The sequence below is a fragment of the Mycteria americana genome, assembly GCF_035582795.1.
Source record: "Mycteria americana isolate JAX WOST 10 ecotype Jacksonville Zoo and Gardens chromosome Z unlocalized genomic scaffold, USCA_MyAme_1.0 Scaffold_18, whole genome shotgun sequence".
NCBI lineage: Eukaryota > Metazoa > Chordata > Aves > Ciconiiformes > Ciconiidae > Mycteria > Mycteria americana.
The window spans coordinates 1-12,885 of record NW_027445436.1 but is presented as its reverse complement, the minus strand read 5'-3'; the positions used below and the strand labels follow the sequence as shown (position 1 = coordinate 12,885).

The window sequence follows — 12,885 nt, the reverse complement described above, 5'->3', positions numbered from 1 at the left end:
ACAACCGTAACAAATCTGTTCTTTAGTCTCTTCAGTGATTTTTTTTTTCTTTTTTTTTTTTTTGTTCTTGAAATAATTGGTGGAATTTTTTGAGTGTTCAGTCAGCCATGTGGTTTAAAAAGAGGAATGTGCATTAATGTATGCTGCTTTTCTTGTTTTCTGGAATACTTTTGAATGGGAGTGATTAGATGCACTGACGTTTGAGTATGCTGCAAAGCATAGGTATTTTTTTTCTTTTCTAAAGAGATGATTCATTAGTCTGAGATAACTGTTTATCAAAATACTGAACAACTATTTGTACTCAATTTTAAGATATTGAAGTAATTTCTTTATCTTCATTATTCTGTAGTTTTCAAAAGTATTTGCACAAGTACCCAAATTTTTTCCCAAAACCCAAATGTTTCCCAAAGTAAAAGCTATTAAATGTCCAATAACTTATAAAGTTATGTTTATTTATCAGATAATTTTTTTGTGTAGAATCATTGGTAGTCAAAAGTATTGAATGAACATCGTTAGTTTAAATTGTGTTTCTGATTTTAGGGGTTTTAGTACTTTTATACACATGACATAAGGATATCTGATGCTTTGCATGTTTTTGCATTTTACAACTTAAAAAACTGCCAATGCAAAAAATACAAGTGAGAAGGCTCCGAAAGAAGGCTCTGAGTCTTAAAATTGTCTTAAGTTATTTTCAGTTGTATTTCAGATTGATTAATTAGATCAAATATTCAAAATGGTATGTGTAATTATTACTCTGACGTTATGCAAAAGGTAGTTTTGTTATCATGCATTTGTGAAAGTCTTGAGAAGTGGTAGATTCTTCAAATGCTGATCCTAAAGAGATGGCTGAAAATGTTGTAATAAGTTATTCTAACTAGTCTTCTGTTGTTGTTTAGGCAAACACAATCCTTCCTCATTCTCACAGCCATCACCTGCACTGCTTACCAACGCTAATGAATATGGCAGCATCTTTTGACATCATGAAAGAGAAAAGACTGTAAGAATTCTAAGTTACACTTAAAAGCGAAAATATGTGCATCTCCTTTTCCCCCTGCAGTTGAGTGAAAACCTACATTATGAGTTTTCTGATGGCTGAAACAACTGCTGTCTTTATTTAAAAGAAAAATAGAATATAAAATGCTCTGTGATACTTACTAGGGAAATAGTTTCCAGTGCATGATTCCAAAAGTGTGATATATTTACAGTAACAATTTAGAAATTTGGAAAGAAAGTTTTGATAATAGATTTCAGAACACTTTTGCATAGATTGCAAGATTTTTTTCTTTTTTTTTTTTTAAATAATTTTTCTTAAATTAACTCTAAGGCACTGTTTGACCAAGCACCACCTGAGACGTGTTCTGTGTGTTTGACCTCTTCATTGTTTCACACTTTTTTTTTGGCATTTTGATACAATTAAGCTTTCCAAACTAAAAAAGCCTGTACCAATTTTTTTCTTTTGGTGTTTATCTATAGCTAATTAAATAGTAATAGACCAAATCAGTGAATCATTATTAGTGTGAACTAGAGCAAAAAACGTAATATTGGCATGGGGCTGTTTTTTAAACCTTTTTTTCTTCAGAAGAAAATGGTCATTGTAACAATAGTAATTATGTTAAAACTTTATGGTGCATTTGATTGAAATTTGCACTGATAATTTTTTTCAGTTCATTTCATCTCCACTTTAATATATGACTATGAACAGAAATTTTAAACAACTTAGTGCAGCATTCTGCAGTGGCATGTTAAGCATCATTAGGAACTGTTTGGCACTCGTAATAAAATGAGGTATATTTAGGCATCTGACTTGAAACAAATGTTTATAGAAGCTTTCTATTCCTCTTTGAATGAGAAATACCTGAATTTTGAAACTTTAAAAACCTGTGGGCTTTTTTATTTTATTTTCCTTATTTTTTAGAATTTCTCTATACATCTACTAATCTTGCAATTTAACCTCTGAAGTGCTCTGTCATAAAATACCATCTCCTGGGTACTTCACACAATTTAAACCTCTTCAGGAAAGAAGTCAAATAATTTGATAGATTCCAGTGTCTTCAAAATGTGTTTCTGTAACTCAGTGGTCTTACTTGCATTTCTTTGTAGAAGACCACTTCAGTTGAGTGTGTTGTGGTTTTTTTCAAATAGTAAATTATAGTAAATGTTTTTGTTAATTACTCTTGCCATTCCTGATGTGGTTTGTCAGATCAGTATTCTGATAAATATATCATAACTTTGTATTTTGTCTTTTGTTGTGTTGTCAGTGATAAATTACAGAATCTTTTCGAACTGCTACTGTGAAATGATAAATGCTGCTTGTAGAGTGCTTCCCAGAAACTTAATGCTCTTCTGCTTTTTAGTTTTGAAGGTTTCTTACGTTGTCACTAGAAGATTTTGATATGTGAAAACAGTTATTTTTCAAAAAAAGCATATCTGAAACTCCTTCACAGGGTATTCCACTTGGTCAGTGCTGTGGGAGGAGAGGAAGAATGAAGAGCAGAAGGGATATGTTTGTGGATTACGTGCATTTTTTTTCGCTTTTTGGCATTTGTGGACATACCTGATAGAGTAGTAAGAAGTCCTGGTTTTGTTTGGAAGAAAGTGATTTTGTAGATGTAGTATTTGTCATATTTGGGGATCTTGGTTTTGGTCAGCACTCAGTATTCTTTCATATTCTGAAAAACTGTAAGCCTGGTTACAGATTAAATTTATGTAATTTAGGTAGGCGACCAAATTCACAGGTATTTGTTTGTTTGAAGAGAATACAAAAAACCCACTCTCCTACCCTATGACAATTTTTGTTTATGGGGAATAAAGGTAGACTTACGTCCTCATTTTTTAGACTTCCTTATTTTATTTGCTCAGCAAATTTTTTTTGTTGTTGTGTGGGTTTTTTTTCCTCTCCTGCTACCATTATTTTGCAATTAACTGTTTCTGCCCATGTCAAATGTCATTTCTATTACTTCCTATCTTTTCCTGGAAAATTTCTTACATGTTGTTGCTGATCTGTTTAGATATAAAGAGCAGGAAATATACTATTGATACTCCTGCCACCCTGTGGGGAGGGGAAAAGAATTTACAAGAAATACTTTGTTAGTCGAAGTTGAAGCTAGCCATCTCAACTTCACTGTAGAACGTTCATCTACTGTAACATCTCGCGATACTTTATCAACTTTAAACTTTACAATATCTTCTGTGAACTCTGAAAGGTACCACTAATTGCAGAGTAGAAGAAAGTTGTCAGTAAGGCTTATTCTTTGGTACTAGAAATTCTGAAAGATAATTTTCTATAATTTCAGTACAAGACTGAGGGATATGGAAGTATGAAAACTTTAAAAAGAAAATAATTTTCTTTATATATAGGCTTTGGAATTGTTGGTGAATTCTTTCTTGAGCTATGTTTATTTAACTCAAGATATAGCAGTGGCGCTCTTTAGTTGAATAACAGTTGTCAAATACTGATTATAGTATTTTTTTCTATTAGACGTGCAAGTGCCGCACTCAACTGCTTAAAACGTTTTCACGAGATGAAGAAAAGAGGACCTAAACCTTACAGCCTCCATTTAGATCATATTATTCAGAAAGCGATCTCAAACCACCAGAAAAGGGATCAGTACCGTGTGCAGAAAGACATCTTTATTTTAAAGGTATTACCATTATTGATTTTTTCAAAACTGAATTTGATTTTGTGTTTTGGAGACTTAGATCCCGCCCCCCAAGCTTCACACTCTCATTTAATTCAGAGCCATTTATGTGATTTCTTTGTAGAATTTTTTTTATTTGTCTGCTAGCTACTTGTGGATACTATATTGTATTTCTAGAAATTGAAGAGTGAAATTACAATAATTTTTAATGTTTTTTAGTCCCAATTATGATCTCTTACTATTAGATTTTTAATGCAGTACTATAACCATGCAATTTACTTTCAAATGCAATATACTGTGGAGCGTAGCCCTTTTAATGATTATTACATGAACAGTAAGTATATCGTGACAAAACATGATGCAAGGAAACTTACTGTAGCTTTTTATGTCTGTATTCCAGGATACAGAAGAAGCACTTGTAATGAATCTTCGAGACAGCCAAGTTCTCAATCATAAAGAGAACCTCGAGTGGAATTGGAATCTGATAGGGACCATACTGAAGGTGAGCATAAAAAGGGTGTGATACTATTTTTATGCAATTATTTGTGGGGGGGGGAAAGTCTCCATTTTACATGTGAGCTTTGACTTTCTAATATCAATTCCATACTATATCCCATAATCTGTTTTATTTCAGAAAATTAGGATCTCATGGGTTTAATCAGTGCTGATATAGTCTCTTTGTATACAATCCTTAAACTATATACAAAAATACACTACAGTTAAATTCACAAGTTTATTAATAAGCATATATTAAATTTTATATAACTTTATTTGTATAGAAATAGACTTTATAGAATGAGATATAGTGACTTAAGTTGCTAATACTTTAGACTTCAGTCCAAACTACATAGGGATACTGCCTTGTTCAGTTTCATAGCAGATTTTTTTTTTTTTAATATGTAATGTGCGCTGAAGGTTAAGGCTGGAGGTGGGTTATAGATCAAGCTTCAGATGCTTAGAATGAGCCACATATGAAAACTTCAGTAGCATGCAGTCTTATTGTATGTTTTGAACTAATACAAATAGTCTCATAGCATCAAGTTCATTACAAAATGAATTTGTTTTCACAAAATACAGGAAATATCTCTGACAGGGAGGGCATTATCTTAAAAGCTGTACAGTAAATATATTTAAGGGACTGCCTCTTTTTTAAGCAGAGGACTTACTTTCTTTGAGTAAGAAAACTTTGACTGAGTACTTGGTATAGTCTTAGAGCCAAAATAGCTCCTGTCATTCTGTGCATCAAAGCCATCCTTCCATTGTTACCCCCAAGTAACGTTTCTTACTGTCGTCTTTACTATGTTGTTATAAAGATGGCAAAAGTACAAAACAGGATTAATGGTGACAGACACAATCAAGATTATATTAAAAAAACCAACATCCACCTACACACACACATACACACACCCCCGCCCCCCCAAAAAAAATCCCCCTAAATATTTCTGTGCATTTTTTTCAGGGACTGATAAACTTGAGAGAGCAAGAATCTGTCTGGTATAAAGACCTGAATAGATATATGACAGTAGCTTTGCTCCACCGAATTCCACTGTTTACAGACTTTACTGTAACGCTACTAGACTGATAGATATCTATGATTATTAATCATAGATATTTTTTATTAATCATAGATATTTTTACCTTTGATTCAGTATTAAAGATATTATCAAGAAACTGTTCTTCAGAATCTCACTTTTTAATTAGTCTGTGTAGTACTTTGACAGTGGAAGTTTTATGTAGTTGACAACTAAGGTTTTTTGGGGGGTTTGGTTTTTTTGTTGTTTTTTTTTTCCTCTGAAATTTAAGTCAAGCTGTCAGTTTCCCTGCTATCTCAGACCTCCCCTGCAGTATATTTTCCTAGTGTCCTGTCAAACAGTTCTAAATGTCTCAAATCAGGGACTTCTGTCTTTCAGAATGAGAAGTTACTGTGTTTTCCGGTTAAATTCTAACCACTTCCGTTCCTGTTAACGTTATCTTAGCTTACACTGGTGTTGTGCAGTTTATCAGAGTGGTCCATCTTTAGTCCCTGAATCAGCAGGATCCAGATTCCAGTGTTTGGACTTCACCATCTCATGTGGCTATTCATGTCCCTCCAGTCTGTCGCAACCTCATGGCTATGGAGCATCAGCTTTCCTACCACCTCACTACTTGCATCTCATATGGTCCCTTACTGCCTTTTTTACTTGCTCAGCTTGCTGTCTAAGCTGCTGTCTAATAGCAGCAAAAGTGGCAGTGGTCAGGATGGAGGAATTGAGACTGTGTTAACAGTAGAGCTTCACACTTAATCTGGCACTGTGGGTTCAATGTTACTAGTATAGTCAGTTTTACTAATCATTAACTAGTTCACTATATATCTTAATACTAGTATACCAATTGGAAATGTAGAACTGTATTGCTTAGGTAGGAAAGAAAAATGTTTGACGCACTTTTTTCCATCCCTTCCAAGAAGATACTAGTAGCAACAAAAATAAATCTAAAACCATAGAGATAACAGATGGCTGTAAAAACAGAGGAAAATATAATATGAAGAAAGGATAGGTCCAGAAGAGAGTATTATGGTTTGTGTGATCCTCTTTAAAACATCTTACAAAGTATCAACAGAGGAGTTTAAATACCATTTTAATAAGCAGTATTTAAGTGAGCTATAACAGAAAAATGATTGTTTTTAATAGTGAAAACAACAACAAAACCCAATTTCCCTGTTATGTGTATCAAAATTTGTTTGGTATTTGCAGAGAAGAAACTGAGAAAAATTGTTTATTCTTTGTTAGCATGTCATAGTTTGCTATTTTGATTAGAATTATGGACTTGTACACATAGCATGCACCTGACATTCCCTGTCCTTCTCTAGAAAATAATAGAACAGTTCTTGGAGCAAGAATGTGGGCTTTTCAATAAAATAAGGGGTTATTTTATAGGTAACATTAGATGCAAGAAAACTTACACTTCTAATTATTAGGTGAATAGAACCATAATAGAAATGAGTAAATTTTAGTGACTAATCAAGGACTGATGTACAAGTTTCATATAATGCTATATTTGCTGTTTTTTTCTAGTGGCCAAATGTAAATCTAAGGAACTATAAAGATGAACAATTGCACAGGTATGTAAAAATTACATAGACTTCCTTTGAAGAAAGAAATTTGGAAAAACTGGGTTTTAATGTTGCAATAAACTATTCCTTGATGTGTCACATTTCTAAAACTTAATCTATAGATAAGCAGCAAAAATGAAAATTTAGATAATTAGGTTGCAATATTTGCTTTAAATAAACAGGTCTTTAAGCTTTAGTGGTTTCTTTTCTGTGCACAGATACTTTAAATATTTACTCCCTAAACAAGAATCATATCAGCTTTGCAAACACCCTGTTTCATTTTAAACCTTAAAGTATTACCTCTTTGATATTTCATACATTAGTGTTTGATGTCAGCACTTGACAAATTTTGACAGAATAGGTCTACAGTTGTACAGTTATATAAGTTATAGCTTTCATCAAAAACCAAGAGGAAGTTATTTCTAGTTGCTATTAATGGCAAGGGAAGCATGTGTGATTTGAAAAGACAATCAGTACAGCTCTGATTCCTTTCATGTCTGTTGGCATTAAGGCATTTTTATTACTTTTGTGTATGTGTGGTAATAGTGTTACTAATTAGTTCTTGGATGTCACTTTTAACATGCATTTCAGAAATTGATTTGATTAAACTACTTCGAAGAGTAGTTCTGTATTTGTAGGCATGGAAAGCTACTTCTACATGAATTTAAGGAAAAACCTAAAGCTAAAACATATCCTGAAAGGCTCACACTGCATAATTTTAAATTTTTACTAAAAAGTAATCAGGCAACTTTTATATAGTGTTCCCAGCATAAGTGATAGTCCCATTGTAATAATAGTCATGATTTAATTTTGCATTTGTGTGTTTTTCTGATTATTTTTTTTTTCCTTCCCTAAACATTAATTGCTAATCTATACTTTTTGGTAAAGGATTATTTACCAAATCCGGTGGTTTATAACATTGCTTCTCTAAAGGAAAATCTGCGGTCCTGGCTGTGACACCGACATCCACTCCTCTACCTACCTACCTACCTGGGACAGTGTTCCTGTTCCCTGGTTTTGTGCTGCACTCAAGCATTGTTCAGTGCCTAAATAATTTAATTCTAAATAAATTGAGAAAACCTAGGATTCAATTACTGTAAAGCTTCTACAGTTGGTTGATTTTTTTCTACAGGATTGTGGGTTAGATGCTTTAATGGCTTTAAAATGCTGCTGTTCTTGTTGAATTATAACTAATTAACCCCCAAATCTCTCTAGTTTCAATGCTGATCATAAAAAAAATTTCAGCCACTTTGTTTTTGAGGTGTAAAGTAAATTTATTTGTCCTTCCATAAGTTGATTAATTTTTTTCTTTTATTGTTAGTGTTTTTGTGATGATCTTATGGCTGTTAAAGTGAAATTCAAAATATTTTTGATATAGATCCCTTCATTTCATAGAGATACAGTTAATGCAGTGTGTGTATACACATATATATGTATATACATACATATATACACAGTTAAGTATACATGTGTATATATACACTCACATATAAATGTGTGTGCTAATATATATAATATATTTATTGCTAATAACCCAGAATAAAATACACTTCATTTGACAAAATTTAAATAAGCCCTCAGATTTCCTTTATAATTGGTCCTGTGTTTGGAGTTAGGATAGTGGCTTACTCTCACTTTTTTAACTAAAGGCAGTGCTTTAGTTATGCTTTCTTAATGCTTGACATATCTACCTTCAGGCAGAACATTCTGTGTTCTTTTAAAGCACAAATGTGTTTATTTTTTGACTAAGAATTGACGGGGGGGAAGCTCTTTGCTGAAGATTTATTCCTGCAACGCAAAATTCAAGCTATATTGCTCACCATGGTTTCAAAAAGTCTGAGTGAGAGTCTGCATTTGCAATCACTGTGTTATGCTTCAGAAATGCTTCAGTGAGGTGAATGAAAATACTGTTGCTGAATAAATATGGTGTTTTTCTGGCAGAACATAAAATTTTGGTTTTTTTGCAGTAGTGTTAACTATTATAGCTAATGAAAAGTCATGTCAGATAAACATTAAGACAGACTCAGATAAACATTAAGACAGACTCTTCTTTAGCTCTTTGTAAGTCTAGATAGTATAGTCTTTGAAACTCACCACAGGGTAAATTACAGCAAAATAAATTATAAGCATGAGAATGAGAAGGAAGCTATGGCTTCTAAGAGCACAGAGATTTTTAGTTCCTTTGCTTATTTTAAGTCATGGCATAGAAAACCCTTTATAACTGTTGTGGTTTAGCCCCAGTTGGCAATTAAGCACCACCCAGCCGCTCGCTCACTCCCCCATGGTGGGATGGGGGAGAGAATCAGAAGAGTAAAAGTGAGAAAACTCATGGGCTGAGATAAGAACAGTTTAATAATTGGAACAAAAAATAATAATAATAATAAATTGTAATGAGAAGGAAAACAACAAGAGAGAGACAGAGAGAGGAACAAAACCCAAGAAAAGAAGAAAAAAAAAAAAAAAAAACCAACAAACCAGTGATACAACCGCTCACCACCCACCGACTGATGCCCAGCCCATCCCTGAGCAGCGACCGCTGCCCCCTGGCCAACTCCCCCAGTTTCTATACTGGGCATGAGGCCATATGGTATGGAATAGCCCTTTGGGCAGTGTGGGTCAGCTGTCCTGGCTGTGCCCCCTCCCAGCTTCTTGTGCACCCGGCAGAGCAGGGGAAGCTGAAAAGTCCTTGACCAGTGTAAACACCACTTAGCAACAACTAAAACATCAGTGTGTTATCAATATTATTCTTATACTAAAATCCAAAGCACAGCCCTATACCAGCTACTAGGAAGAAAATTAACTCTATCCCAGCCGAAACCAGGACAATAACAAACAGTACAGCTGCATCTCTGAAATAGTGTCTGCATAGACTCATTACTGATACCTGCTACTCTTTTAATAACTTTTGAAAATTTATTGCTAATAAGCTAATTTAGTGATAAAACAACTTTTATACCAGCATCATTTTGTAATGTGAGACTGTCCTTGTCTTACTGAAAAATAAATTCTTTTTTACTTTCCGTAGGTTTGTAAGGAGATTGCTATATTTTTACAAGCCTAGCAGTAAACTGTATGCCAACCTGGATCTGGACTATGCCAAGGCTAAGCAGCTCACTGTGGTGGGTTGTCAGTTTACTGAATTTCTTCTTGAATCAGAAGAGGTAAGAAATTTTCAGCTACAAGACTGGAGATAGAATGCATAGTGCTGCTGTATGCCGCTTAGAGGAAAAAAACCTTAATTTTAGTAAAGACTTCCGTAGACTTTGGGTGTTAAACCTAAAATGATCAGCTTAATTAAAAAAATATAACTTAAAATCTTGAATTGTCCAGATCAGACACTGGGGAGATGACTGTGTTTAAGTAGGAGTTTTATTAAATACAGCTTTATTAAATGAAACTTAGGGTTTGGTTGTGGGGTTTTTGTTTCTGTTAGGGGTTTTTTTGTTTGTTTGTGTTTTGATGTTTGTTTGTTTGTTTTGGGGTGGTTTTTTTTCCTATGTTTATCCTTTGTTTCCCTGCCTCCTTTCTTCCTGTGTGCTAAAGACTTTTATGCCTCAGGCTAGAGGAAAATGTCATTGAACAATCCTTTTCTTGGAAAGAATATAATTGGTCCTAAGATGTCTCCAAGCTAAACTCCTTTTGTTTGCCTTGAACCTTTTTCTTTAGTCTGAATTGCGTTTGCCAAACAGCATTTCTGTTTTATATCTGTATTGTGTTTGTATATTTTAAGAAATTTTAAACGATGGATTTCAATAAGGAAGAGAGACCCAGTTCTGTTACTAATAAATGCTTTTACTCTCTGTTTTGTTAGGATGGACAAGGTTACCTGGAGGAATTGGTTAAAGATATTGTAAATTGGCTCAACTCTTCATCGGGAATGAAACCTGAACGTAGTCTTCAAAATAATGGGTTACTAAATACCCTTAGCCAGCACTACTTTCTGTTTTTTGGTACACTCTCTTGTCACCCTCATGGAGTGAAAATGCTTGAAAAATGTAATGTTTTTCAGTGGTGAGTGGTTTTATTCTGTTTGAATTGTGCTTACAGGTATAGTTGTTATGAAACTTGTAAACTGTGCATGAGGACCACTGTCTATAAAGCTGAAAACTTTAAAATTATTTTGATTTATTTTCAAGTAAGGATCCTCAGTTGTGGAGGTTTTGGGTGTTCTTTTAAGAGGTCTTTTAGTCTGTCTTACTGAACAGATATGAGTGATTGTGTTACAAAATAGCTTACTTTTTCCTGTCCACACCTATCTGACAGAAATCAGTATCAGGATGATACTGTACTGAAATGTTTAAAAAAAAAAAAAAAAAAAAAACCCAAACAAAGAAAAAACCCCAAACCCCAACAAAACAAAAAAAAACCCAGCAAACTGGTAGGTATCATACTGTGTTTGAAATATGATGATGCATGTTGTACCTAAACTTAGTCCAATATATTTGAGTGAAGCTGTGGAGTCCAAAATTTTGTTCGGGTACAAATAAACTTACCTTCTTTTTGGAGTAATTTGGCCAATAGCCAGTTTATTTCAAATACAGTAAATTTTAAGAGAAAATTCAGGTGTTTTGATGTACTCTGGTTTTTGGGGTTTGTTTGGGGGGGGGGGTTGTGTTTTTTTTTTTTAATTAAGTTGTTTTCATTGCTTATTAGAATGTTTTTTACTGGCTAGAGAAAACTTTTACAATAAAAAAACATTTAGAATAAAATCTAGACAGTTAATAGGACTAACCTTATGGCAAGCTGTATACGCAGAATGTTTTAGTGTGGAATTGTTCACAGAGCTTCATGAACATTTATTTTTGTACTCCTAATTAATCCAAGTATACTGACAAAACTGTTACATAGCAGTTAAAAAAAAAAAAAAAATGTTGGTTTGGTCTTTTTTTTTCCCTTGCAGTTTAGTGCATTATTTGGTCTCCCTTTGACTCTAACAGCTGTAACAGTTTAAAATCACTCCATTTCATATGAGACCTTACTTTGTATTCTTCTGCGTTTATAGAACTGAAAATCTAATTCAGAGTACTTAAGTTTAAATTATTGATTGAATAAATAAGTGGGTTTGAGTGGGTTCAAATACTAATTTTTATTCCCCCCCCCCCCCCCCCCCCCCAGCCTTCTTAATCTTTGCTGTTTGAAGAACCAGGATCACTTGTTAAAATTGACTGTTTCTAGTTTGGATTACAGCAGAGATGGGTTAGCAAGAGTCATTCTTTCTAAAATCCTGACAGCAGCTACTGATGTAAGTTTGATTCAACTTATGTTCCATTGTTGTTTGCCACTAGACGTTTATTTTGTTATTCAAGGTGCGTGACTATTTTTAAGATAATATATATGCAGAAAAGTTTTTATTTTTGTATTTAGAGAAATGAAACTCCTACTTGTATAGCTTTTGAATTTGCTGTGGAATTCACACCTTGTATTGTATTTGTGCTCAAGAAATTGTCATTCAAACAGGTGTTTCTGTCGTGTATGAAGGGGGTTAAAGTCTTTAAATGCGTAAACCAAATGTAAGGTTTTATTGTCTAGGTCAGTGGACATCCTAAACCAATGGTGAAGGTATTGTTTTCACAAACAGAAATGTGTATTTCTAGCAATAATAAGCAGGTTAACCTTCCAGTGATGGATATCATTTTGATAATGATTGAGATTACTGTGGTGGAACTGAGTAGAAGCTATAGCTCCTGGAACAAGGGGGTGGTTCAGAAATAGGCATTGGAATTTGTACTTCTGAATCAAAGAAGGTGAGTGGAAATAAGACACAGGCTTAGGAAAGGAAGTTCTTGAACCTTTAAGAAAAGAGAAATCAATCAGGTGTAATATAGTAGACAAGCAAGCATTAATGTCAGGGAAATGACAATTATTAAGTTGGAATCTTAATTGGGAAAGAACTTCCAGTACTTTGGGGAGAGCTATTCCTCTGTTGCCTGGACAAGGCAGGGTATACTCTAGAGTGGATACAAGAGGGAATAAGGTAGATACTAGCTTTAAATATCTCATTGTATTTAGGAAGAGGAGAGGGAAAGAAAGAAATCAAGGATATTTCTCTGAGACTACCAAAGATGTGATGATTCTTATAGGTAAAGAGAGGAGTCTGAAAGTAATAAAGATAGTTGGGGTTGAAGGAATGACTTATTGAAAGAAGAGGGTAAGACT

At 33.8% G+C, this 12,885-nt stretch overlaps 1 protein-coding gene across 2 annotated transcripts in view; it reads left to right on the top strand.

The window, feature by feature from the left end:
* Window positions 1-12,841, top strand: part of LOC142402952 (rapamycin-insensitive companion of mTOR-like) — a 77,996-nt gene extending 65,155 nt beyond the window's left edge. For both annotated transcript variants that reach the window (XM_075488927.1, XM_075488928.1), the window contains 7 exons: window positions 897-997; window positions 3,479-3,641; window positions 4,039-4,140; window positions 6,692-6,738; window positions 9,755-9,890; window positions 10,541-10,740; window positions 11,845-12,841. In XM_075488927.1, coding sequence (XP_075345042.1) covers window positions 897-997; window positions 3,479-3,641; window positions 4,039-4,140; window positions 6,692-6,738; window positions 9,755-9,890; window positions 10,541-10,740; window positions 11,845-12,043 — 948 coding nt within the window. In that variant the 3' untranslated portion in view covers window positions 12,044-12,841. The remainder of the gene's footprint in view (window positions 1-896; window positions 998-3,478; window positions 3,642-4,038; window positions 4,141-6,691; window positions 6,739-9,754; window positions 9,891-10,540; window positions 10,741-11,844) is intronic.
* Window positions 12,842-12,885: the final 44 nt, after the last annotated feature.